Genomic DNA, 26990 nt, shown 5'->3' on the forward strand with positions numbered 1-26990 from the left:
GTTTAAATAAACGGTACGCGGTCAAAGGTGTGTGTTTATTGGGTAATTTAACAGCTTCGAATGTGACTCAGCCAATCAGAAGCGATGAGCAGGACTACTCCGTTTTAAATAATCCATACAAATCTTGTGCGAGTGAGAAAATTACTTGAGTTAATCTTAAAATGTACCACTCAATTTAATATTTCATATAGGCCTAGTTTAGGGCAGTCTAAAATATTTGTGCTTGTTCTGAATTGCACTGACTTACAATGAGGATGAGGAAAAACACTGTAAACACACTAAATGTTATACTGTTCAAAAAATATCTAAACCCCTACTATTAAAAACAAAAAACACCACCTCACTGACAGTGAACTCTTCACATTTTGTCTAGTTTGCATTTGCTCATGAATTTTTGTGCCTGAGCAATAGATCTTGATGCTCTTCATAATAATAAATGCGCTGTAATGCCTTCTACTCACACAACCTCACACTGTCCCGGGCACTCCACACTGCCACAAAGCAGGCATTGTGTGTGACAATGCTGACACAGACCCACTGGACAGCGCCTGGGTTCATGGTTCAGTCACATCAGGTGATCAGAGAGGGATGGTAATGGAGAAAATGTCAGCTCATGTTCAGGTGGCCATCAACTGCAAAAATTGGACTTGTACTGCTGTGATCTCTTCCATCTGTGCCACGATTTCAGTGTTGTCATCTGAGCTTATGATTTATGCACCCGGTTTAATGCACATGGCCTCATCTTTATGCAGCCCCACAAAGCTAAATGGATGTTATATAGGGTGCCTTCATTCCCTGTCATATTTGTACTGTTATAATAGCAATGTCATGTCATGCCAACACACGTCATGTAAGCGGAGTGTGTTTGTGTGCTTTATACATCTTAATTTTTTATTAGCTAAGATTCTAAAGCTTTCAAAATCTTAACAAAATCAATGCCAGGCTTGCAGGGCTGTAATTATATGAGGCCTCACAAGACACATCTTGCCCATGATGAGGAATGTGTCAAAAATAACAAGGTTTTGATTTTCATTTGAGGTTTATTTATCTAGAATAGCAATCTAAGTTGATGTTGATTACTGACAAGCTGTGGATGGCTTGGTGGATCTCTTTCAACAGCTCTTTCAGTAAAGAAAATACTTGGGTCTAACTCAAGGTAACATTTCCTGTGTGTAAATCTGTCTTTTTTTTTGGATGTAGAATGTGAATGAACTTGCGAAAGTGCTTTGTCAGTGAGGCACCTCCTGTGGTGACAGACTTAACACAATAAGGAGATGAAATAAAAACACAGCACAGCCACAATTAAAGATTACCAGTTTTCTCTTTTATTGAAAAATATAGCTGTTATTTCAAAGAAAGGAAAGTGAGGGAGGTAAATATATATTAATATACAGTAAAACCAGAGAAATAAGAGAAAGAAAAGAAAATAGCACATACTTGGCATAACACTATAGCCACCGAATAGGAAAAAAAAAAACACATTCTACGGCTGAACTTTGAGCCAGTTGTTTTTCCCAAGCCTTATCTTTTTTTACCACTCACCCAGCCACAGGCGTCAGGGCACTGAAAACTTTTTAGCAGACCTGGGGCAAATAGTACTTGCAAATTCCTTTAAAAGGTTTATTTTGGTCTACTTAGGGTGGAGTTTCCCACAGCAACACAATAAGCGCCAGAAACTTTAGACAAACACAAGAAAGTATTTCAAAGTCTATTTAGTATACTTTTCTATGACTGCCAACTTTCCTGACTATGTAAATTGTCCGGATGCCATAAACTCCACCCACCTGGCAACCCATGAGGATAAAAACAAATGCTAAGAATTACTTTCAAATACTATTTGACCGAAGTGTGCTACTTAGTGTTAAAGCCGCTGACCTTCTTGTGGTTCTTACACTAGCTCCACTAATCCATAATGCTGATAACAAAGATTGTTCACTGTAATCATGGATGGCACAAATTATATTTACATTACTTAATTAAAACAACGGCAGATAGGAGTGTTCTCGTTCTTTTTAAGTGTCCATTTCTTGGTTATGAACATGAGGGACTGAGGGATTGCAGCTGCCCAAACAATCCACAATCCACTAACATGTTTTACAATGGAGCGAAAGAGTAGACACACAGATCAAATTTGGCCCATTTACATCAAAAATGTGAAAGAGGTCCGAGGCATGAAATCATACTGCAGCCCATACAAAAGTCAAAAATAAACAAAAATCCAATATCCTGCTAATGTTACCCAATAATATGGTTGTAACATACTTGGCAATTTCCACCAGACCCTTTTAGATTTCTGAACCGATCTTTCTTGCAACCTGTTCATGTAGACATGGTTCTAAAACACTGCATTAACACAAGGCTGAATGACATCACACCCTAGTGCGATGCCTCACCACACTGAGCCATGTGCCCTCCCCCTGCATCAGTGCCAAAAACAGCAAACTAATTCAACGCTCCCGTGTGTCACATATATGGCAAATATCATTTTCGCACACTAAAGAAAAAGGCCATACATTAATCAAGGATCCAGAAAGGAGTGTGAAAGTCTTTGTGACTAAATATAACTGATAGCAGTCTGGAGGAGCCTAGTAAATGAGTCAGTGGGAGCTCTCTGCATTGTAAAACCAACTGAACAACAAAACAGCCACAGAGAAACAGCCCACCTGCCTGTTCCCGCTCCTAACCCTGCCGCTCATGGAATAGTTCCAGCTGGTTAGAGGCCAGTCAGCCAGTACATTTAATGAATAAGAAGACTGGGAAAGGCCAGATGATTGGTTGATTCAATAATGTGTTCTTACAGGGTGATTCGGGTTACGAAGAGGAGGTGCACATTATCACTCATGGGGCCTGTTCATGAAACATCTTCTACTCTCATAGCCCCGAGACATCTTTGAAGTCCATCTAAAAGAGGCATATGGGTGAACGCTAATCCCACCTACTCCAGGTTTTTACATCCTTGCCCATTCCTTTTAGACAAGCGTGCACAGACGTCTAGAGAGAAGAGATGTTTTCGGATAGAGCCATATAACTACCGTTTTCCCTATACCCACCAACTCCCTTTCAGACATTTCTTCTGTCTCTCTGCTGACCTGCTGATCCTACCAACCTCAGTGATGTGGAATGAGATGTGACAACACAGAAATACACATCAGTTGTACAGTCATGTTTAGCCACAATCACAAACTCTGTCCTAGTCAGTTTTAAAACACTAGTTTAAAAAAAAGTATAGGACATGGAACACATACAAAAGGCCTCTTTTTTCCAATAATTCACATTTTTGTACACAGGTAAATTAAAAAGCATTGACTAACAGTGAGTGATTTTGTAAGAGAGACAGTAATTTGGAGTCGTTGTCAACTAATACAGCCACACCATAACAGTGCTAGCAGGAGTGACGCGACTTAGACAAGCATTGTGTCTATTTGAGTCCATTAACCAAGTGCCATGTAGCCAATTCAAGGTACCTAAGCAAAAAAGCTGGCTCACTGAGTAGTACCATAACTAATTATCATATTAACCATATCAAAAAATCCTCCAATCGAAAACTGTGCAGACATAACAGTGTGCATACATGAAGTATGATCTGTCCCTTATGAAAACTAACAAATAAAAGGTTTATGAGCTATCTGTGAATGTAAAGAATGAACGAGTGACCCTGCCAGAGATAGAAAGTGGCAAAATTATAAACTACCCAATTCAAATATAATGGGCCACTGTACACCAACTCCCCAATAATGTATGTACACAAATTAAAGTAAAAATAGGAGAAATTACCCCATAAAAGCAGAAATGGACAAACTTAACACCTATCTTATCTATTTAGTGTCTATGCCAAAACATTGTCATTGGCAATTGAAGCTCCATGGTCACTAGTACTCCCACGCACTGGGATTCAATTCTAACTCAGTTTCACTTCTTTTCCTTTCCCTCTTCCTTCCTCAGAATCTGTAGTAAACATCCAGTTTAGTGAGTGACCTCACATGTCCTCCTCCTCCTGACCTTACGCATCACACTCTCCGAGTGATCTCCATGTGATTGACAGTAGTGGTACAGTTCTCTAACCCCATGATCACCTCTTGCTTCTATTTCTAAAGAATGTGACGCTCATAACCACTGGCTTGGTGGTTTTCCCTCCTCCTTAATGCACCGTTCAGAAGGCCAGGATTTGAACATGAGGGCAAGTGTGTGAGTAAGTGAGTTTGATATTCCAAAAAACAAAAAATACAAAATGCAGCAAAACCAAGACTTTTAGGAGTGTCAATTTGTTGCTGTGTGTAAAAAAAAAACGTGAATGAGCCAGTAATTCAATTCTTCGGTCCATCTCTCAGCTTCTCTCAGTGGTCAACACTGGAATTCTGTTATGGGCTAGAATAAATGGACTCATGGGACTCACATCTTTATATCCATTCAATCTGGAACTCTAGCACACACACACAGCTCACAACTCCTGGCCACGGTAGGGTGAATAAGGCTTAATTGCAGGATTTTATTTATGATGCAGTAGGTATAGTTGAACAAAGTGCGAAGAGATTGAGATAGATCCATAAGTAGTGTAATGGGGGATGTGGCCCTCCCGTTTCACCCTGCCTCCAAATCCCTTCCCTCCCCTTCCCAGCTTGTGATAGCTTTCCAACTCATAGACAATATTTGTCTCCCTCGGTGTCCTCCAAGACTGTTCATGGTAGCGATACCAGGTTACACTCGAATCTCATCATCATCCTCATCCATGAAGGAGAAATCTCTGTCGTCCTCCCCTCGTGGCGAGCTGTACTTTGCACTGTCTGTGTCCCCGTCATGCAGATGGTTGTGAGGTTTCTCCTCCAGGGTGGCAGAGCCGGAGCTGGACACAGAGCAGCTGTCCAGGTGATGGTGGTTGTTCCTGGTGCGCAGCTCTGGGGTGTAGGGATCAACCATGGCCTTCTGCTGGTACATGCTGCGAGGGGGCCTCACCGGGGCCTGCTCCTCTTCCTCCATGGGGGGACTGAGGGAGGGTGACCCGCGGCCCTCGCTGCCCTTGCCTTCCTCATAGCCTAGGTCATCCTCCTCCCAGCCTTTCTTTTCCATCACACTCAGGATATCCCCCAGCATGGAGGGCCCCAAGTCAATGTGGAAGGACATGATCGACTCTGCGTGCTTCATGCCGCTTCCCTTGGGCATCGATGGAGGCAAATCTGTCAGCTCGCCAAAATTATGCTCCTCAAACTCCACATCCAGAGTTGCCATAGCTGCTGCTCCATTTACCGGCTTGCTGTCAATCTCTGACAGCTTCTTCATGGGGCTGGAGGAGACACTCTTCGGTAGCTGGTTGCCCCTGTTACTGTCGTCATCGTTTAGGTAAGGGAGGGATATGGCGTTTTTCACATAGTTGGATGAGCCACCAGAGGGCCCCATCATATTGGTGTCATACTTGTCCCCCCGGTTGACTGACTGGGAGCGTTTGCTGCTTCTGAAGGTGCGGGACAGCAGCCCTGGTTTGGGTCCCGGGGAGCCTTCCTTGGTTTCTGGCTCCCTAGGAGGTTCTCCTGACCGGGTGCTGAGAAAAGAAGTGTCCCCAAAGGCGTCTCCTCCCCGGCCCACGTGCATGGTGTGGCGGAAGTCCCCCAACGGAGCGCTGATCATCTCTGCAGTCAGGTCGGCCCGAGACCGCCGCTTAGACTGGTTAGAGTTGGACACCAGCTGCTTCAGGATAGGCATGATGGCAGTCTCTTACTTATAATCCACAGACAGAAATGAAACTGGTTCACAAGTTGATGCAGTGAGAGTTCAGTTGAGTTCCTTCCAGAGTTCAATGGAAACTGTGTGGGATGTTGTCAAAGCAAGTATAATTCCAGGTGTTTGATGTGTGCAGCCATTATGGTCCTCCAGAACAGCATCAGGCTCAGGTTCCAGCTCACTCTTGGATCAGCCTGTGGAGAAGAAGAATTGAGAGAATTTATGCCACATCATTATGTAAACCAAGCCCAACACTGAAACTTGGCAGGCAATGTGGAAACTAACAACTAATAACATCAGACAGGATATCTGATGTGCTAAATTATTCCGCAGGAGTTGTAACACCACTTTAACTGCTTCTCCAGTGAGCTACAGCTATTCACTTCTCATCCCTTTCTCTCCTGTCCTGATCTGCATCAACTATGGAAACTTTTGTTGCCAGGGCTTTGAAACGAAGCCTCACTTGAGCGGTTCCAACTCTAGCAATAGCTTTTTAGATTCTGAGGTCTGTAAGGGTGTTATGTAATAGTGTTGAAAAGCTTTCTGGGATAAAGTTGACAGCACTTTCACTTTACTTCAACCCACTAATAATAACCCCAGTGAAATTTGTCATTGCAATACATCATACCATTCAAATGTTTTGGTCCAATAGCACTTCTGATACATTTTTGAACTCTTTCTAAAACTGCTGATAGGCTGTTACTGTGCTCCGATTTTGGAGGGGCTGCAGTGTCTGCTGTCACTGCTGTGCTTTAGTTCCCATTTGGGCCCCTGGCTGTTATATAACCAGCAAGACACAGGATACTGTGAGCCCAAACAGTTCAAGCTGCGAGGAATAAAAGAATGAAGAAAAAAGAATGAAGTGGAACAGCATTTCTTCAGCTTGGATCAACTTACAGCACAGCTCAGAAGTCCAGAGCTGCTACATTCTGCTCTAAACCTTCTATCATCAAGAGATCAAATGTCTCTACAGCTAGCGCTTCCTATTTTTCTCTCCATTTATGCCTCCATCTCTTCAGCCTTGAAGGCGATGTTTAAAGGCATCCAAGAGAATATCTTGTTCTATCTATCACAGTCTCATTATATCTCTTTTCTATTGAACACACATCCATGGATAACTCCAAATACAGTTGTACCTCAGCTCTAGTGATAGCACAGTGACAGATTACTGTGTGAGGCTGCTTTAATGTGAGGAACCCAGTGATAACGCTACACTAGGTGTGCATGATTTACTGCATGACTGATCTTGATTTCACCCAAGTCACTTTGATCTTCAACCTGCCGCAATGATCTATGACTCAGTAAGCTGATGATATGGGTCAGTTCAGCTGGGGCCAAACTGTCCTCAAGCCACCACTGACCCCGGCCTTGAAACATGATCTCAACACAGAGTGGCGTGGAGAAGCAGTTTAAACGCCCACGAGTAGGCCAGCCACAATCCACTAGGTGCATGTGTAAATGACATCAACAAGGGTTTCAATTGTTGCAGCCAGACAGCTATCCCATCATTGTCAGTGTTTTCAAACTGGAGCTGAAGCCCACGCTCTAGGCCTGTATGCATGCCCCCTGAATGAATGAGGCTTCAGGCAACAATATTCCAAAGAAACGTCACCCGTGAAAACATTTGCATCGCTGACAAGAGCCCATTCAATTGGAGAGGCAACTGTAGCACCAGAGAGAACAGAGGGGGTTTTGATAGATGATAAGCTAAAGCTGTTTTTTTTTTTTTACTCTTCTTTCAAAAGACGGATCATCCCAGTAGAGAACTGAACTCTCTCCATTGCCAAGGTTTTATCTTCTTTGTTCAGCAATTTCATACAAGCTTTCTTCAGTGTTTCTGGCTATCCTAATGGGGGAGTTGCGTTGCCCCCTCAACAAAAAAGACTATTTACACAAAAGAAGAACTAACATAGAGTAAATGCATTGACAATAGTACTTTAACAGGAGCTATTAAGGGTTCAAGTTTACACCCAGGCCCACAATAACTGGAAAGGGCTATCCGTTACCAAAGCACTTCATAGAAGCAACTGAATGCCAGCAAATTATGTCATTATAGCTCAGAGCAAACACTTATCAAGGAGGTCCCCCTAAGTAGACAGTGTTTAGATTAATCCAGGGTGATTTTCCATTAGCTAATATTAGCCAAACCCATAATTACATAACTTCCTTTGCTTGGCATTACAATCAGTAAAATGCTGGCACCTTCACTATGAGCTAATTTAGTGTAGAATACAATGTGTCACCTTTGTCCTTGGCTAAAATAACCAGCTTTCACACACAGAACTCAACGGCCAAACCTGCCTTTTTCTGTAATGTACTATCAACATCTTCCTTTTCAATCAGATTCAATATGTTAAGCGATCTTAGTCCAATTAAAATAAATATACCATCATCATCAGACATTTATAGTACCTGGCAACAAGGAGTCATGACATGTGGGGTAGATTTGTCAGCCTTTTGTCTAAATCAGGCTGTGACTGACCAGTCGAGACGACTCGTATGTTCCTCGCTGCTTCTAGCTCTCCATTTCTCTATGGCAACACACCACTGGCTACCCAGCGAGCTTCCTGTCTCTAAGCCGGAGAGAGAGGGCGTCCTTTATCCCCTACAGGGTGAGATCACCTCATTCAGATGGATTAACCCTTCCTCCTGGCCACATGGAGGGCAATAAGACAATCACCACAATGCCATAGTAGCAGGGGAATGCTTTTGATGTGCTTTGTCATTAGAAAACATTCAACTTCAGCATAAAAGACGTCGGTGGGTGCTCAAATATCAAAAGGTGCAAACCTCACACCTTGGGTCATTCTAGGAAATGGCCCATTTCATTTCTTATGGGGCCCCTTGGTGTTTGATGAGGAATAGTTTCAAACCCCCCAGGACCATCAAGACCCCATTATTGTGTGCATTACAAAAGAAGAAGAATAGCCCGCAGGCAGTGCTGTCATATTCAGTTCCAACCTTTCAGTCCTTTTTTAAAACACAAATCATGAAGAATGGCAGTGTCAAGTATATTCTACAGTTTCAAAACAACATTCCAGAGACCAGTGGTTTAAAGAGTCAGTTCTACTCTTGAGCCAAGGCACATAAAAATGCAGTTGTGTTCAGCGCTGTTTCACTTCAGCGTCTAGACAGCTACAAAAACACAAAATCAAAGCTCTGCCATTTATCTTTACTTAGACATTGTGCCTAAGTCAAAGTGGTCACCAGGGATTCCAGTCCCGCCTGTATGGCCCATAACGGGCTCTCAGTACAGAGCTGGGGGCAAAATTCCATCTCAGCACTCGTTCATAAGCTCCCAGAGCTGGACAGACAGGCAGGCCATACTATCCACAGCTATCAAAATCCAGACAAAAACACACACATAGTAAAGCATGTTGGTGTTACAGCTTGAATTATACACAGGGAGAAGTAATGAGCACTATATCACATGTTTGTAGTTGGGAATAGTTAGACTTTTTGCTTCAGCCAACGTGCCAGCCAGTGACGACGGCTTTATGTAACCGAGCACTGGAAGCGCCACATGACACCAGCTCAAACTGAGACAAGTGGCAACAGGGCCATGAATGATTAAGAGCATCTTATGTCGCCCACAGTCTCCGACTCGGGCAGAATGACATCACAACAACTGCCATGTTCGTCAACGTCAACTCTCACTCTTGTAATCCCATGGGTTGCATCATGCGCCACTCAATCCTCCAATATCCCACGCTACTTTCTCTCTCTCCTTCCAGCAGATGCACAGGCATACGGGGCCAGACTGCTGAGGCTATCCACTCTCAGCATACATACACTGACTGCACACATTTGCTGGTTTTATTTTAGATGCCATTTTAATTTTTCAACAGAAAGACAGAGAAAGAGTGTATCATTTATTCAAAAGGTGGAAGCTACCATGCAAGTATAATATGAAGCCAGTTATACAACAGTTGAAGAAATATAGCAATTGTCTGGTGGGTTGTATTGCTGCCTATTAGAAACTAGTTTGAATTGAATTTGTAAGAAAAATATGCTTCCTCATTTACTATTAATAGGCTTTGAACTTAAGTTAGAGCTCATTGTAGCTCCTTGTAAGCTTTTCTATGTTATTCCTTTATCATCAAAACAACCCTAACTGCACTAGTTTCCTGAAAACCTTAAGCTCCACTGGGCAACTTTGCACATTGGTGATTCCAACAAGAATTCAATACCTAGAAATAATGTAATGTGAAGTCAGTAAACTGCACACAGCATGCTCGTGTTTACCAACCCAGCCAGTCTGTGATCACTTTAAACCAAAGGATACCAAAGAGATGTGAGAGGCAAAAGATGTGATGTTGGTGAACTCAGCTTTCTCTCGAAAGAGCGCTGGCTTGCTGCTGTTTGTTTGTATTTCACTCTTAAGTTATGATTTGTCATTTTCTGTGGGCAGAGAAGTTTCCATACCCAACACCAGAATTTCATTTGGGCAACTAGGGCGCATCTAGGGGGGCCCAATTAGGAGGGATGGGATGCTCTTCTCTATTGCAGCAACACTTAGTGATTTTTAGGTCGATAGGATGGTTGTATTTTTACATAAAAATCTTGCCTAGTGCAGCTTTAAGTCCTCAGTTGTCCATTTTATCCAAAGATATCATGTGCAACACACAGGCTTCTCTGTCTGAGCAATAAGAAAACCTCTGCTTTGTTTAACCTTGAACTAGCTACAATCCCCTCCATTGTTCACACCGTTAACAATAGGACTGGGCTGTTCTATTGTTGGCAACATTGAGGTGCAAATGAAATTAGGAGTTACGGCATCAATAAGATTTCTAATCAATTAATCAATGGAGCTGCATAAGAATGGCAAGTTCTCAACTCTGACAAAGGAACTCGGCAAACTTCATTTGCCGCCACTTTGGGAGGCCCATGACCCTGAGCCCAAAAACCTGGTTCCCACGGGGTGAGAGGCACAAGAGCATTGAAATAACAATGCAGAAGGCCCAATATGTCCCTCAGTAGTATCATGAAGCAAAACACAATTAAACAACAAAATGCATTTATAGTGTTTATGTCTCTGCAAGTTATGCATGATCCATTGCTTAGGATGTATCATTATGAAATTAGTTGTGGAGGCAAAAAAGTGACTGTCACAGTGGCTCAAAGTAATGAGCTGCTTCATGCTTTCTTCTGGCCCAGTCTCAGAGTGCTCAGGGTCGATTCCCCATGAAATCCCTTACACAGTGCATCAAAGCAGCAGGGACGGAAAACAGAAAATGGCTTACAGTGGCACTAGAGCATGGCGTCGATGGCCATTATCACAATTAATTTTCTATATTTAGAGAAAATTCTACAAGGCTTGTCATATCCACATTTGCAACAGGCTGTAATTGTGAAGAATAAGGAAACCCAGAGGCCTCATCAACCTACATCCTGTAGCTGTCGCCTTGGTGTGAGCTTATTAGCAAAGCTCCCATCTCACCTCACTGTATGGTGCCAACTTATTTACCCATGCTCCTCAAAGTGCCTAGCAGTACAACATTTACTCATTTTCTTCAATTCACGTCTTAGCCTACAGCTAAAGAAATATCCAGTTTACATGGCGTGCAAGCTCATCCACATGCTTTGTCTACCATCTGAAACAGTGAATCTGAGGGATGTCAGTCGAAGATGTAAAGCAAGACAAGTGGCAGTTTGTAGCAGGTAGGACAATGAAAGTAATATGATATAATACTCTGGAACTGTGCACCAACCTGTCATTGTCAAATTTCTAAGTAATACATTGCATTAAACTGTCCATTGTTCTCTGTTAGTTACTACCTGCTACAGAAATAACCAGTTTTTCCTGTTTAACTTCATATCCGCTTGACTAGCCCTTGTATGACAAATGTCAGAAATATCTTGAACATCAGATGAAAGAAAGTGAAATATAAGAAGGAGATGGTGGACGGCCTCGTCACCACGTGTCCGGGAACACAACCACTGGGACACAGGTGTTACTCTAGCTATCAGCAAATATGATCCCTCAGTAAACAGATCCAGTGCATGTAAACACTGAGGGAGGGGAAGGGTAAATGCTGCATTGGGGGGGGGGGGGGGGGGGGTGTACAGTCACTTACGCAACACTGCCACAGCATGTATTTTGAGAGAGAAATTAACAAGATTAGCAACAACGGTTCCTACTTCGTTTTTGGAATTAGTAGATTGGACTATGGACTATAGCACTTTCTATACTGACTTGATGCAGCTGACCAAAGACAAACAGCTTAGATTACATGAAACTTTAATGGTTTGAGATAAGAATGAGAGAGAGAGAAACAAGTAATTACAACTGAACATGTTCAGAATAAAACTGAATTAACTAGAGGCACTGGAGCTGCCTAATGTCCCGCAATAAGAGACTTTAACAGATTTACAGGTTTACAGTAAATGTGCGAGTGTGCATCGCTAACTATTCACATTAGCATGTGTACAGATACAAGAACACACATACGGAAATGTCTCTAGATGTGCAAATATGCATGAGATTTACAGATGGCGGTAACAGCATGACCTGACACATGTAACATGGTGGGCGTGAACAGAGGTCAGGAGTGAGGTACTATCATTACTCTGGTCTGTGTAGTGAGTGCTTTATCCTCAGAAGAGGTTGACAACATGGTGAACACTCATCATGTTCACGTAAAAAGGCTTTGCCAGACAAGTTCGGACAGCTGAGCTGGGAAAATATACCCACCTCAGCAGGACTGCTGCCGGAGTACTACAGTAGGCCCTCTGTGTATGTGTGTGTGTGTGTATTTGTGTGTAAACTGGAGTGAACCAACCTCCAGGGCCCCAATGCCGCACAGGCAGAAACAAAACCACAGGAGGATTAAGGGCAACGCGTTCAACGTGAACAAATAAAGCCAGCATGCCTGAACCGGCCTCCGCACTGTGTGACGGGAGCTCAGGACCGCAAACACCACCCCTCCCCCGTCCCAAAAAACACAAACAAACCCTAACCCCCACCACCCATCCATCCCTCCTCTGTCATGGTCCAAATCCATCTTATATTCCACTGGTGTGTTGCACAAGCCCCTGTTAGCTGGGCGCGGCTTTGCCACTGCTGACCCCGTAACACCTATGTAACACACTCACCATGTGATCATGTGGACTGATGTTTTTTAATCTTTACAAATCCTAACGTCCCTCAGCAGAGGAGAGGCTTCCAAGTGATTTTTTTCCTCTGTTTCCAGCCTGTCATCATGCTGGCCCTTTATAAAGCTGTTACTCCTGCATGGTTGGACAAAGCGTGTGGTCAGATACCGGGTGGGCTGCCATGCTGCGCTTCAGCCGAGAGGGAGAAGAGGAATCCTGGCTAAGAACCAATTAGATGGATGATGAACATGTTTCTTACTTGTTGAATCTGCCTTCGCACATGACAAGTCTCCCGAGGGCTTGCCTTGGAAAAAAAAGGTTCCCCTCCCCTAGATCTATGAATAATATCCTGTGTGAAAATGTTGTGGCCTCTTCTTCCCCTTAAAGGGCCGATAGAGAGGAACCTGGAACCTTGCCAGGGAGGGAGGGGCACAACCTTTTCGCTTGTGGAGCAACATTACCACAAGGACTTTTGAAAAGGAAAAGCACAGACGGGGGTACTGAAGAGAAACACGCCCTCAGAGGAGTGGTGGAGGGTGGCACCGCTTTGGATTCACTCCCTGGTTATTCATGCCAACACGGTGACAGAAGTTCTTTCACAGAGTCCTGCTGCATGAAATGTACCCAAAGTCTCATTAGGCCTACAGAGTAAGGACAGAGGGGGAACTGTACTGTGATGTCTGTGTGTGTGCGCGTGCATTTGAGTGCATGTCCAATTAATCACTGAAGCCCTCTCTCCATCAGCCTCTGACGAACAGACAGCACTCTCGCCTAGTATCAAAGAGCAGAACCTGAGCCAAGAAGTTGAATCAACACTCCATCAGCTGCTGGACAGTAGAGCAAAGCAGAGTTTCTATTGAGGATTGCATTAAATAAGAGAGTCAGTACAAAACACTCTATTGGATAAGAGATGCCCACACAGCCAATATCATACTTCTTCATTCTAGTTAATAAGTGCAATAGTACGATGACAGTGTACAAAATTTGCCCGATCCCAGGAGTTCATTTACCGTAAAGGCTGTTGGTTTTCCCCCCAAAAGAGGGAGTGAGAGGCGGGCCCATGGAGAACACTCAGTGTGACTCAGAATGAGGCCTTGGGAAAAAAATGTGCCAAATCACCAGAAAGATAGGCGATATGCAGATAACAGTGTGGCAAACAGGGAAAAGCTAACACAGCAGTTGCTGCACACAAACACACGTGTGCACATGCAAACACGCAACCTCCGGGCTCCACGCGGAGAGGGCATTCACTGACACATACACACATGCACACACACGCTGCGGTGAAATCAGTTGGAGGCTTTTCACTGCGACTGGAAGATAAGTGTCTGTGTGGACCGTTTCTGCAATGTGTCAACTTCTCAACAGCTCCTGCTCTTTTATCAGTAGTTCCACTGAAGCCAAACACACTGGCTAGAGAGCGGCTATAAAGGCCCGGGGTACTGAGCCCTTACTGACAAGATGAGATAATAAACCCCATGATGCTAACTTTAACGACACCAAAGGCAGTCAACAAAACACTCACAGACAAAAGATCTACCGTCTAACAAAGAGCACACGGCCCAACAAACATGACCACTTCAACCCTATAATACCAACTCACACCAGTTGACGAGCTGAAAAGCTGAGAAAATAGGGCAGCGATAAAAGCTGACACGCGTACACAGCTCCTGTCCCCCATAACACGCATTGTTTACGTAATTGCATCCTCGCTAAATGTACCTGCATCCACTAGGGGTCTGGTAAGTGCTGGGTGTGAGGAAGACACTGTGAGCGAGTGTGTGTGTGTGCATGGCCTCTCCGCAGTGACTCTTAGGGAATGTCCAGCTAAGCAGACGAGGATCAGTTACATCGCAGCTCACCTACACACACGGCAGGCTGTCACTTCGCCCGGATAGAGACAGAGTGGAGACGGGACGTTTGGCAGGAGGGGAGCCTGTTGTAATTGGATATAAGTGGTACCTCAAAATGATTCCCAACATTGTTCCAGCCAAGTCAATCAGTATATGCGCTATAATGTAATGTAGGCTAAACATAAGCATGAGCACAATTTTATGGAAATCTTCAGGGTAGCCTGGTTTGACAGCAGCATGCAAATGAGCTCTAACTGATATTACCAAAAGCATGGGAAGCAGATTACATCTCAGACTCACATCAGACTAAACCATATATAATACAAAGCTCGTTTAAAAGCTGTGGGTCTGTTGCCCAGATCCAATCCGATGATAAACATGCCCAATGTTTGAAAGCTTTCGGGAATCAAAGAGCTGCATCATAACCTGATTTAGACAGGAAAGTCCCTCTTAGAAGTCCGTGTCATCTCACCACCATCCAGGCATCGTCCTTTTGGTTTCCTTGAAGTCAGCTTTCTGTTATGGTTTACTATTTGGCATTGAAGTAGCAACTTAGATTTCTTCTTTCTTCTTTCCGTTTGCAAAGGGAGCGCATGCAGATGGCCTTCTGCTGTGGCTGTGTTTACATGTATGCAGTGTGTGTGTGTGTGTGTGTATGTGTTCTTGTGTGTGCGAGGGGACCAATAAGCTCAAAGTCCATTAACGGCTCTTCACTCAAACCGCCTTGCGTTGCCGACAGACGGGCGTGTTTGGGTTCAAGGGTCATCAGGGAGATTTGGCCCTGTTCCCCGAGTGTGTGTTCAGAGTCACATTTGGATACATCGGGCTTCTCTCTCATGGCTCAAACACACATACACATACACACACACACCCTGTCTGTTCCTAACAGCCAGACAAAAAGTCACCATAACTAAGCAACCTACATGTCACAATGAGCACAATGGAGAAGAAATAACAACAAACAAAGCAAAGCCTCTGATGTTAAGTAAGATAGGAGCCAAACCCTTCTGGCACACCCAAACCACATGCAAAAGGACAAGTACACATGCATTGCACACGCGCACGCACACACACACAACAGGCCTGAGAACTGACCCACATGATATATAAGGACACCCGCTATTCACACCGATTCACAGTCACTTAATACAAAGAGACAAAGGGCTGCGATATTTATCTAAGTATCTAAGTATTGTTACCATTGACCATGTTCCATTCCCAGCACTAGACTGCTGGCCTGGGTCTGTCCTCCAGAGGCTGGAGCAGGATGCTGTAAATCCAGCCTTTATTCATAAAGAAGCCAGTAATTCTCACAGGATTAGAAGAACAGACAAAAAACCAAGATAGTAAGCTATAGTTTTGTGTTTCTGTTTCCCATCTCATGAACACCACTAGATTCCCCAGCTTGAATTTGTCCTCTAATGGGCACGGAGGTGACCGAGCCAGCATTCCTCCTTTGTCTTTTCAGCGGCAGTACGCTTGAGAGAGACCACCTGTTTCTGTGTCCATACAGAGCCGCAGAACAATGAAGGCTCACTGAACTGTGAACGGGCCAAAGCCCCGACCTGAGCGGCCAGCTGCACTCCGCCAGTCATGTGTGTTTTCAATACATATGACCCAGCCGGTGTCCGGTCCTCACATATTGCACAACCAAGCAAGCGGCAAGGCCCTGCTGTCAAAGCAATAGTGTGTCAGTGACTGTGGGTGGAGGGGGAGAGCTTAATGCAATCATACTTAGTTAATGCTTAACCACGTTTTCCACAGCCGCCTGCATTAGTGCTGTCACAGATGACAGAGAAGCTATTGAACTTGGATGTTGGATTTCAATAGAAATCTACAACAAAACCTAGCAGGTCCACTGACTCTTATATTATGTTTCACTTACACAGGTAAGGCTACACTGTTGAGACAATAAATCTGCCGTAATTATACATCTACTGCTGGGTTATTATCAATTCATTTGAAATGGTGTGAGCACTGCAGTTGCTCTGGTTTAATTACACGGGGAGATGACAATTTATTCTGCTTATAAAAGCAAAAATGTGAGGCTTTCTAAGGGAGCGCTCTTTCTACACAATGTTGTTCTGTTAGTGCCACTTATGTCAGCATACTGCCAAGTCCTCACCAGCATGTTGAAATCACAATGGAGCTATGACACACGTTTCAAAATATGTTTGTGTGTTCTGGTTACACAGAAGAAAGGATTCTGAGGATCTGCAGGGGAGGTGTGTCAGCTGATGGAGGACAAAATGTTGTTCTCCGGCGGTGAATTTCGGTCCAACAGAAACCGCTGATGATGTTTCGGAATGCGAGACCAACCCACGGAGCTGCCTCCCGTCCGGCTTCAGCTTCACTGCAGTTGGCTCATCTCCGACATGATAATAAGGTATTATCTCAACCGGTTTCACAGCTTTTAACAATACCCCGCAGCCATAAGCAATGAAGGGTGCTGAGAGAGTGCAAATTACATACTATAAGTGTACACTAACTCTTTGATTGTGATTATTTGTTCTGAGCAACAAGTTTTTTAAGGTGAATCATATGTTCTGGAGTTCTGCAGTCAGTCAAATAACCACTGGTCTCGTCAAGCAGGGGATGAGAATGTTTCAGTGTGGAGCATCGTTACACCACACAGGAACATGAGGCTTCCTGCTGAACCGGTTATTTACCACCACACATTACACTGACAGTAACCAAAACAAGCACATATCTGAGCAATACAGTGCCAGGTGCGTACAGGTCATCGCTAAAAAAAGGACGACTAGAGGAAGCGGCCCTTTTCGGGGAAGAGCCATGATATACAGTTGTCAACGGGACAGTTCAGGGCATGAGGGGCCGTTGTAGCAGACTCTGCTAAGGTTTCACTTTGGGTAATAGAGTTACAGCCTAGCGACAATTGGACATGGAATGTCGATGGGTTTGCATTGGGGTTAGCTGCAAAGTCAACTGACAAAGTCTAGCCCTCTTCCGAGTTTCATTCCAAAATTAGATATTCACTATTTGAAAAAACACAACACCTACTCTTACAACATGAATGATATCACAAAATGAAAACACATTAAGACACTTTTTTGAGAACAGTAAGGAACTTAATTCCTTGGTTGACTAAATGATAGCACTTTTACAGACTGGATCCTCTACATTTTAGAGATATTCAATGATGAACTTCAGATGATATTTTGTTTCCGAAATGGATACATAGCATTTTGGACTTGAACTCTTCACTTGTTTAAGTTCACAGTTAATTTTCTTCTGTGAAAAGGCTGAAGACAGTGAAGTAATGCTGCCTTTTGCTTTCCATGCAAAGAGGGTTCAAAGAATAAAGTCAAACATCCTCAGCATGATTGCTCTTCAGTTCAAAAACCTCTGTGCTTTCTTTTCAGGCTTGGTGGATCCTGTAATTGTCTGAGACAAAACAAGCCTCCGCAGGGAGTTCACCGTGAGCCTCAGTGCTGTCCAACATCAACAGCTGAAAAAGTGAGGCCTCCTTCAACCGGTGAAGTGATTAATACTTCACAGAAATCTATTATGCACACAGATATAGCCTTCACTCACTACTTCCACAGAATAGTGTTCAGCTTTGGTACTCTGGAGTCACTCAGTGGACTCTTGTATGTATTTATGATGTATGACAAATGGACTCAGAGGCTGCCATTTTGAATTCTGACCAATGCAATTAAGACTTATGACCCTTTAGCTTTGGGCAATGTCACCCTCTTTGTGTTATTTCTCAAAACAACACAATCAATTTTTCTTCAATTATCAATTATTGTCCACAGCTCAAATTCTTTCTATTATGGCTTTTATTATGGTTATGGCTGACCCTCTGTGCAGGTAAACCTAAACATGTTATCAATAAATGGTGCAAACTGAGTTCTCATGTGCTCAATTCTGTGACCTTTTCTGCGGGCCAAGTAATAGTAACAAGGCCCTTCAGAGACCAAATGTCAAGACATTCTCCCATCATTCCATCTCAGTCTCCTATGGAGCCTGGGATAAAGGTGGGTGGACTGCCAAGTCCGCAAACAATTTCCATAGGCATTTCCTCAAGCATGGGAAGCATGGGCAAATAAAACAGTCATAATATAGTCTATCTCATCTGACTCTAGTTAACTAATTCAGTCATTCACTGATGTGTACACAAACATAAACTCCATGCTTTTACAGTTATAAAGCGTCTCTCCACAGAAAAAAAAATGTTGATTCACTGTTGATTCACCGGGGAGTTAATTGCCATCCAATGAAAACTCACTGCATGCAAAATTGCCTGAAGTCAGCGCTTTTATGAGAAACAGGCTGCAAATGAGTGGGAGGGACCCCCCCTCACCCCCCCTCACCCCACCGCCGCACTCCCCTCTCTCCGATGCAGACTGTGAGGAAATGACCTCAGAGCAGTCAGAGGCGGGCAGGTAGCCAGCGTCTTCACTGCAGCAGGATCCTCCAGAGCGAACTGAAATAGCCTCCGCCGTGAGCCCCGAGAAACAGTGTCAGAGATGAGACACGCTCTCCCTGCCCTCCCCGCCTCTGGAGGACACAATGGATCTTGATGGAGAGATAACCGTCTGGCAGCTCTGGGGAGCCCGAGACAATAAACTGAAGGAGCTGAAAGGTCTGGAGCGAGTGTGTGTGCCAACGCAGCGCATCGTCATAGGAAAGATGCAGGAAAGCAGGGGGGGGGAGGCCAGAGAAGTCCAAAGAGAGAGAGAGGGTGTGTGAGTATGTGTCAATGCACTCCCACTCCATCAGACCAGCTGTTAGGCATGCTAATGGTCAGGCAGAGTCTGACCTTGGCCTAAATCTCTCTAGTCACTGTGACTGCAATAGCACTTTGTTCCCATTGCCTCCTTTCTCCTTATCTTATTAGAGCTACCAGTGCCGCATGGGGTAAAATGTTTCATCTAGCAAAAAGACAAATACTGACCTTGGGGCTTTTAGGGTTTGGTTGTGAGATGGTGTGTGTGTGTGTGTGTGTGTGTGTGTGTGTGTGTGGGTGTGGGTATGTATGTGTGTGTTGTGTGTTGTGTGTGTGTGATTCCCCATGGTGTCAGAGGGCAGGAGTCAGACAAAGACAAAGCCAAGCCCATTAGTCAAGATGTCCACACACTTTTGTCCAGAGTAACGGTTTTTACAGGAAGGGAGGGTTGATTACTGCACATAGAGGAGTGTGAGGGATAAAACTGAGCTGTAGACTTTATGGTCAGTGGAGTTAAAGTGAAACGCACACTTCGGCCTTCAATTAGAGCATGATTAATGAAGCCGGGAAGGTATTAGCTAAGATGGTAATGCTACAGTAAATCACCCAGTTCATCAGACATGATGACCACAAGAGCCAAGTGCCAAGTTTGTAAACACAAACAGGAACAATGACTTAATGAAGCGGAAAAACTGACAATTTGAGGGAGGGGGAGGGAGAGAGAGGCGGGGGGGGGGGGGGGGAGGAGGTAGCAGTAGTTTGTTAAGCTTTTGATAAATGTCCAAACATATTAAAATACCATGTGTGCTTTTGTTTCCCCATTGCAGAGTATTGTTACGTAACTCTCATTGAGGAGCACTGATGCTTCTAAGTCCCATCTGGCCCACTCTGATTAAACGGTACACATCAGACTGTCCCATAGCTGGAGACAGTTATTCAGGACACCTATTTTAGACTCTGCAACCTGGAACCCCATTCTGGTGATCTAAAAGCTATATTAGTGGCTCCAGAGGTCTGGCGACCCCCAGGGGTCCTTAATGAGGGTTTCAGGGCGTCCCAGTAAAATGAGGAACAGTTTAATTTCACTATTGTTTCACTCCATAGAAGTTAGCATAATGGGAGAATGTATCATCTCATAACAATTCCATACTAACTCATACCTGACAGAATAAACTCTTCTCAGGCGAGCTCCCTTGGGACAAAATCTGATCAAATGGAGTCTGTGGTCTAATATTTGAAGGTCCATGGCATGAAAAACTTTGGGGGCCCCTGCGCTATTTCATGGCCCATATAAGACAGATTGGGTGGCTGCTTCAAAACTGGTGATTTTTTCTCATAGCAGACCAAATAGTAAAGTTCCCCCAGTGGCCCAGCGTTTATAAGACGAGGAATCAGCGTGAGTTAAATTTCCACATAACTCTCTATCTCCCAGATCTGGCAATCCAGGGATTTCCAAACTAGTTTGTAACAAAGAATCGCGCGCGTCGGCCAATATTTTAACCTTATCACTTTTAACCTGTTCAGGCAAGTGGAAGTTCAGTTGACATTGATGTGGTGACAAAGCAACTTCGATGATGATAGGGTCTTTTTCGTTTTTTATCCTAGGACTGGGTGATGGGGGGGGGGGGGAGGGGTCGTTGTTGTGCGGGCTGTTCTTGCTCCATATGGGACAGCCGACAGCCCGACTGAGACTGGCAGGCGCTGATTGTCCACAAGCAGATTTGACATTCAAATGAGATGCAGATTTTACACACTTGGCTATACTTCACCCTAGCTCTGTTTCCTGACTTCACAGAGTAGGATTTTTACAAAATTGCACCTGAAAGTTGCCTACAGCGAAATAATTATCCAAACTCGTCATATAATTAAATAAGTCTAACGCAAATAGGACAATACAATATCACATTTCATTTTCAGACTTAAAACAATGATCATTCATGGAGAAATGTTACCTTGCTGGTCCTTGCGATGGGGAAGTTTCAGGATATATTATTCCAATCGAGTTTCCCAAAGGCGCAGAACAAAACCGAAAGCCGCTGAAGTGAAGCCCGTCCGCTGAGACACTACGAGTTCATTTGGGTTAAACTTCACTCCGGAGCTGAAGAATCGCTGCCGGACGGTCCCGTGTTGGTGCGCAGTCCTCCTGCGTCCGTTCAGTTTGCAGCGCGGCGGCGCACAAAGCGGCCCTCCCCCTCCCCCTCCCCTCCTCTGCCTGAGATCACCACCTCCTGCCGCGGCTTAAAGGGCCAGAGCCGTATTTACCGCCGATAGTGACTCCTCACACAACAGGCAGCACTTCAGCTTGGGGCAGCGATAGCCTAGACTAGAGGTTAGACCGGATTTGAATGTAAAACACCCTCCTCCTCCCTCATCAACTACCGCCGAGGTGCCCTTGAGCAAAGCACTTAACACCCAGCTGCTGCAGTGGCGCTGCTTAGTGGCCTGCAGAGGAAGGCTGTGGTTGTGCTGGGCAGTCGTATGTGAATGTGTGTGCGAGGCAAGTTGGTGCTGGTATCAAAAAACATGCATCTTCCCCTGGATAAATAAATGTTACAAAACAATGTACAAAAAGGAAATTAGTCTTTTCATATACTCTTCATTTCCCTCCTATTCCTCTTCATCTTCATCCTCCTCCTCCTCCTCATCATCAACTACTCCTCCGACCATAAAGTACAAGTGCTTGATGCAGGATGTGTGTCTGTGTATGTCATCCTTTGTCCACTCCACAGTGCATGAATTGAGTTCAGATGGTTTATGTTAAGGCACAAGAACAGAAAAGACAGAAAATATTTCCATTTATTTGCATTTTTATTTTTGAAAATAGCGTCTTTGTCATCATCAGATTGCCTCAATGCCATGTCCAGAACCACTAAAGCACTATAGAGCAGCTTCAACTGTGTTTTTGTTTTTTTCCCTCCAAATATGGTGAATAATATAGGCCTATTTGATCACACAGAATACATCCATATGGCACTAAAACACTCAATATATTACAATATGCCCTACAGCAGAAAAGTCACACATTGTCACTTTGTAGGTCCATCATCGTCCAGCACTGGTGGCAGTGGAATAAGATGAATGTTCAAATGAATCAGTGCAAAAACATACAGCAGTATTTAGAATAAATTGATTAATTTAGAATTTCACCTCCATGGAGTTTGCTGGACTTTGACTGGATTGTTTATGCTGTGTTTCATATTTTGAAGCGATATGAACTCTGATTTCTTTTCATCATTTCTCCTGGAATAACTGATTACAATATAAATTTTGTATTCTTCCTTGTTTTGTATAAAAATATATATCAAGTTCCTTCCTTTAAATGATAGATATGGTAATTCTTTTTTCTTTTTTGTTGGTCAGTTTTGGGTTTTCATTTGACTATAGTTTAGATTTTAGTGCTAAAGGTACAAGTTAATAAGATAATTACTGGAAAATATCACTGAAAATATGTGAGAAATGATAACTACTCCCACTCTTTCCCAAAACCACACACACACACACACACACACACACACACACACACACACACACACACGCACACGCACACACACACACACACACACACACACACACACACACACACACACACGCACACACTTACATGCTGAAAGTGTAACTTCATGTAATTTTCTTTTATATGGCCTGATACAGCACATTCTGTCTTGGGCCTATTACACTGGCAAAAAATCAGGAATGTGTGGTCTGAACATGAACTTTAGATACCATGAAATTCAGAAGTAATGTCAGAAGTAATTTTCTAGCTTTGTAGCAAAGGGTAAATATACTGCACTGTACCTCATTATGCTAATTAAGGGCCCAGACATATTGATCTCTATCACTAACTCATGCCATCCATGAAATGTTTTGATCTACAGTAATTAGGGTGATCTTAGTGCCCTTTACTCAAATTATTGTTGACAACCTCCAGATTAAATTAAATAGTGGCCTTTAATTTCAGAGAGATCAGGGATAAATTTACAACCTCTGATGCGTAACACATTCAGATCAGGTAGAAATGGGCTCATGTCTGGCAGTATAATATAGTTACAACACGGTCACCTGGTCCTCATGTGTGAACTTTAACACTTGTTATGTCACTGACGCCCCCCTGTCTGTTACAGCCTGATTCGACCACCTGAAAATGTCATCAAGGTCCTAAACATTATATAATGGACCAATTAGTGGCGCAGAATTTTAGGGCCAGCTCATTTTGGGTCCTTCAGAACTTCAATAAGGCCGTATAGGAATACAAAACTTTGACGGCACATTACCCCGCAACAGGCCCCTTGTTAAATGATTACTTCCTTGTGTGCCTTTGTACCATTTGTTATATAATGCCCATAGCTTGTGTTGTGATACAGAAACATGAAGAGAATGGGGGGCAGAGAGGCCCTCTTTTCCAAATGGAAAAATATCTGGACTGACCCACATATGGACAACTGCTACTTCAAAAGGACCATAATGAATGTACTAAATATGACTTCGTTCAATTATTTCAGTGACCTACAGTATATGCCCCAATTATTCAGCTCACTTGGAAAGTGCAGCTTGAACCACACTACACACCCTGGAAACTAGTGTCCGTCCAAACTCGGGCTCCAAGAGGGGTGAGGCCCCATCATGGCTTGGAGCTGAGAGAAGGAAAGCTGGCTGGGGTAAAGAGCCTTACCAAACTGGTTACCCATGGCTAGACAGACACGAACAGCATCAGTACCACGTGCTTTCCCACAATGCACAGTAAGCTTCAACCCAGTTTTAGCTCCCACCAAAATAATGCCTCTAAATGGCATAATGCATTCATGAACTGCAGGCAGGGAACGGTCCCTTTCCCGAATTAGTTTCCTTTCTCCAACTGCCAGCATATCCTCTTCAAATCCCCAAACCGCCCTTAGTGAGGCCCACCACCAACCAAATGAGGCAATTAAATGCAGGGTTTCAAAGCCCTTTGAACTACACCTTCTGTCAGGATCTTTTAATGTTCTAACTGTGGGTTCTCAGAGCTCACTGAGGCTATTTAGCACCTTGGGATCTCTCTTTTAACGGAGACCACCAGCTCCCTCTTTACTCTGTCATTCTCTCCTTCTTCAGAGAGAGAGAGAGGGGGAGACAGAGAGAGAGAGAGGGAAACATTTGAGCAATTGAAACGCCTTCTGTCTGTCATTCTCTCGGAGGGAAATTTCCCCTGTGTTTTTCAAAAAAGGGATTAGCGCGATGGGTGCACTTGTTCCAATTCCCTGTCCTGTCTTACCCAATCCAATCGCTTCCCTACCCTCACGCCTGTGTGTTTAGTAGGTTAGCCCTGGATCAAGTTGACTGTGATCCAATTAGCATCTAACACCATCTGATATCGTCTCTGAACAACATGGTGCTGAGCGTCATTGTAAATATGTGTTAGGACAGTCCTAGTATTGGGACATCTCTGACACTTTGCTGATGACATCATTCCCTATTGCATACAGATAGGACTCAATGTGCAATCTGATGGGTTTTAACAGGGTCAGTTGAGCCAGTGTGGTTGGCGGAAAGAGACCAGGGAACAAATGATGAGCTACTGAACGATTTAGTTTCATTCATGCCTGCTGTGTCATTTTTGACATCAATGAGCGCTGTCACTTGTGATAATCCCTCCATCTACACAATAAAAACTGTAGGAGGGCCAGAGCCCGGGCCAGCCTACTGTAGGTGGTCTGCGGTTCTTTGTTTGGCCTTGTTTGTTGGATGAAGAGAAAAGTGTGTGAGGAGGGCAAGGTAGAGAGAGAAAGAGGGAGCGCTGAAGAAAGGCGGAAAAAGATGGAGAAACACAAGACATAATTCTTTTTCCCATCACCACCGAGAACACATAGGCCGCAAAATAAGGGGGATGCAATGTTCCGTGTGCCTTCACTTTGATGGAGTAGGTGTCTGTCCAGGAGCAGAGAGGACGATGGAAAGGTCAGGAAGGGACAGCTGCAGCCAGATAACAGGATTTCACAGCGCCGGCACTGATCCGATTTATTGCTGCCCATTAACACTGATGGGAAAGCTGATGGACACCAGGTTAGGAGGAATTCCACCACCTAATGGGCCATCGTCACCTCATGTGTATCGGTACACAAAACAAACACACACACACACGTACGCACACGCAAGCACAAACACACACACACACACACAGAGACTACAAGGAATCACTTCCTTAGCCACAGCCACACAATAACGTTGTCCTTTTTAGTGTTTTGTTTTGTTTTTATAATTTATATTACATATGTTTATAAAAGTATAGGGCTTTTTGTGCCCATTTGGTTCTGGTGCAAGTTCACCAAAAGGTTCAGAGAAACCAATCTTTAATGTGGCCAACACTTTCTCCTATATGTTGCTATGTGGTATCCCTTACAAAAAAAGTCATGTCCCACATCAGTTCAAAGCATGTGCTTTTTGGACACATTTTGGTTTTCATATGAGAGCAATTTTTTTCCATGTTGTATTCTGACATAACGTTTTTACATCAGATGTGAACATTTCAATTCATAGGTGAAAAGTTTTTTTTTTCTTTTTTTTTGCACGTTTTCACCTGCTATTATTTATGGCAATATTTGTTTTGCAGGTGAACAAATAATTTCACAAGCAAAGAGACAATTCACAGGTGAAAACATGGCAAATTTCTGGGAACTAGAAGGGCACTCGGAGAGCGCAGACCTCCGCCAAAGTTTGTGCTATTTTTGCTTGTTCGTGAGTTGGATCCGGATCTGCTCCGAAATGTAATGGGTTTTTCCTTGGCCCATGCTACACCCTTTCACGAAGTTTCATGAAAATCGGGCCAGTAGTTATTCTGTAATCCTGCTATCAGACAAACAAACAGACAAACAAACAAACAGCACCGAAAACATAACCTCCTTGGCGGAGGTAACCAGCATGTGTCCAAAAAGCACATCTGTTTTGAATTCACATGTGGGTTTTCACATGTGACTTTTTGGAAGGTATTCCCTGTGTATCTTACACATTCACTGTTTACTGCATCAACTTAGACTAGGTTACCATGGTCACATGAATTCAATTTCAAGGCCATTCAGCATTCAACACCCCTCCCCATACCCATCCTTCACTCCTCCCCTCTCAGCACCTCCCTCCCTCCTCTTACCCCTCTGCTTCCACTCTTCCCCTCCTCCCACCTTCCCTTCACAAAACTGTACAGTTTGCCATTGAGTACCAGCAGCGCTGCCATTGAAAAATAATTTATTTTGGAAATGTACTGTGATCATATATTCATTCAGATTCTGCATGATAAGCTTTTTTTGCGTACAGTGAAATCACCCCACAGAGAAAAAAGCAGATGAGAATTTTTTTTTTTTTTAACTATGAAAACTGGGAATACACCACTGAGTCTTCACTATAGCGTTATGAGTGTGCCTTGCAGTGGGGCAGCACAGTGCCAACCTGCTGCGGCGTTATTCCAGGCAAGGTTTACAGTTGCTGCAGGACAGTCTCACACAGTGAATGCTCTGTAAAGCTTACGCAAGAAGAAGTGTAATCACACACACACGCACGCGCTCGCATATACACACGCACACAGGCATTCTACAGTCTTGTTTTTGGGACAGTACAGTTACACCTGCGTTGTAGAGAGTGGTTCATTACACAAGGGGAGAGGTGAGGCAATT

General features: G+C 43.9%; 1 protein-coding gene across 1 annotated transcript; it reads right to left on the reverse strand.

The window, feature by feature from the left end:
* Positions 1-1317: 1317 nt before the first annotated feature.
* LOC139660228 (cdc42 effector protein 4-like) lies at positions 1318-21502 on the reverse strand. Its single transcript, XM_071538319.1, has 2 exons — positions 21306-21502; positions 1318-5906 (listed from the first exon to the last, which is right to left on the reverse strand). The coding sequence occupies exon 2, from the start codon at positions 5692-5694 to the stop codon at positions 4696-4698; it is 999 nt and encodes a 332-aa protein (XP_071394420.1). The 5' UTR covers positions 5695-5906; positions 21306-21502; the 3' UTR covers positions 1318-4695.
* Positions 21503-26990: the final 5488 nt, after the last annotated feature.

This window comes from Centroberyx affinis, unplaced genomic scaffold (assembly GCF_046629955.1).
Source record: "Centroberyx affinis isolate AG114_WGS23_722 - 3 ecotype Tasmania unplaced genomic scaffold, CSIRO-AGI_Caff_v1 ptg003252l_1, whole genome shotgun sequence".
In the NCBI taxonomy this organism is placed as follows: Eukaryota; Metazoa; Chordata; class Actinopteri; order Beryciformes; family Berycidae; genus Centroberyx; species Centroberyx affinis.

Excerpts from the sequence above, each read along its gene's own strand:
- LOC139660228 (XM_071538319.1), bottom strand. The coding sequence starts at position 5,694 with ATGCCTATCCTGAAGCAGCTGGTGTCCAACTCTAACCAGTCTAAGCGG.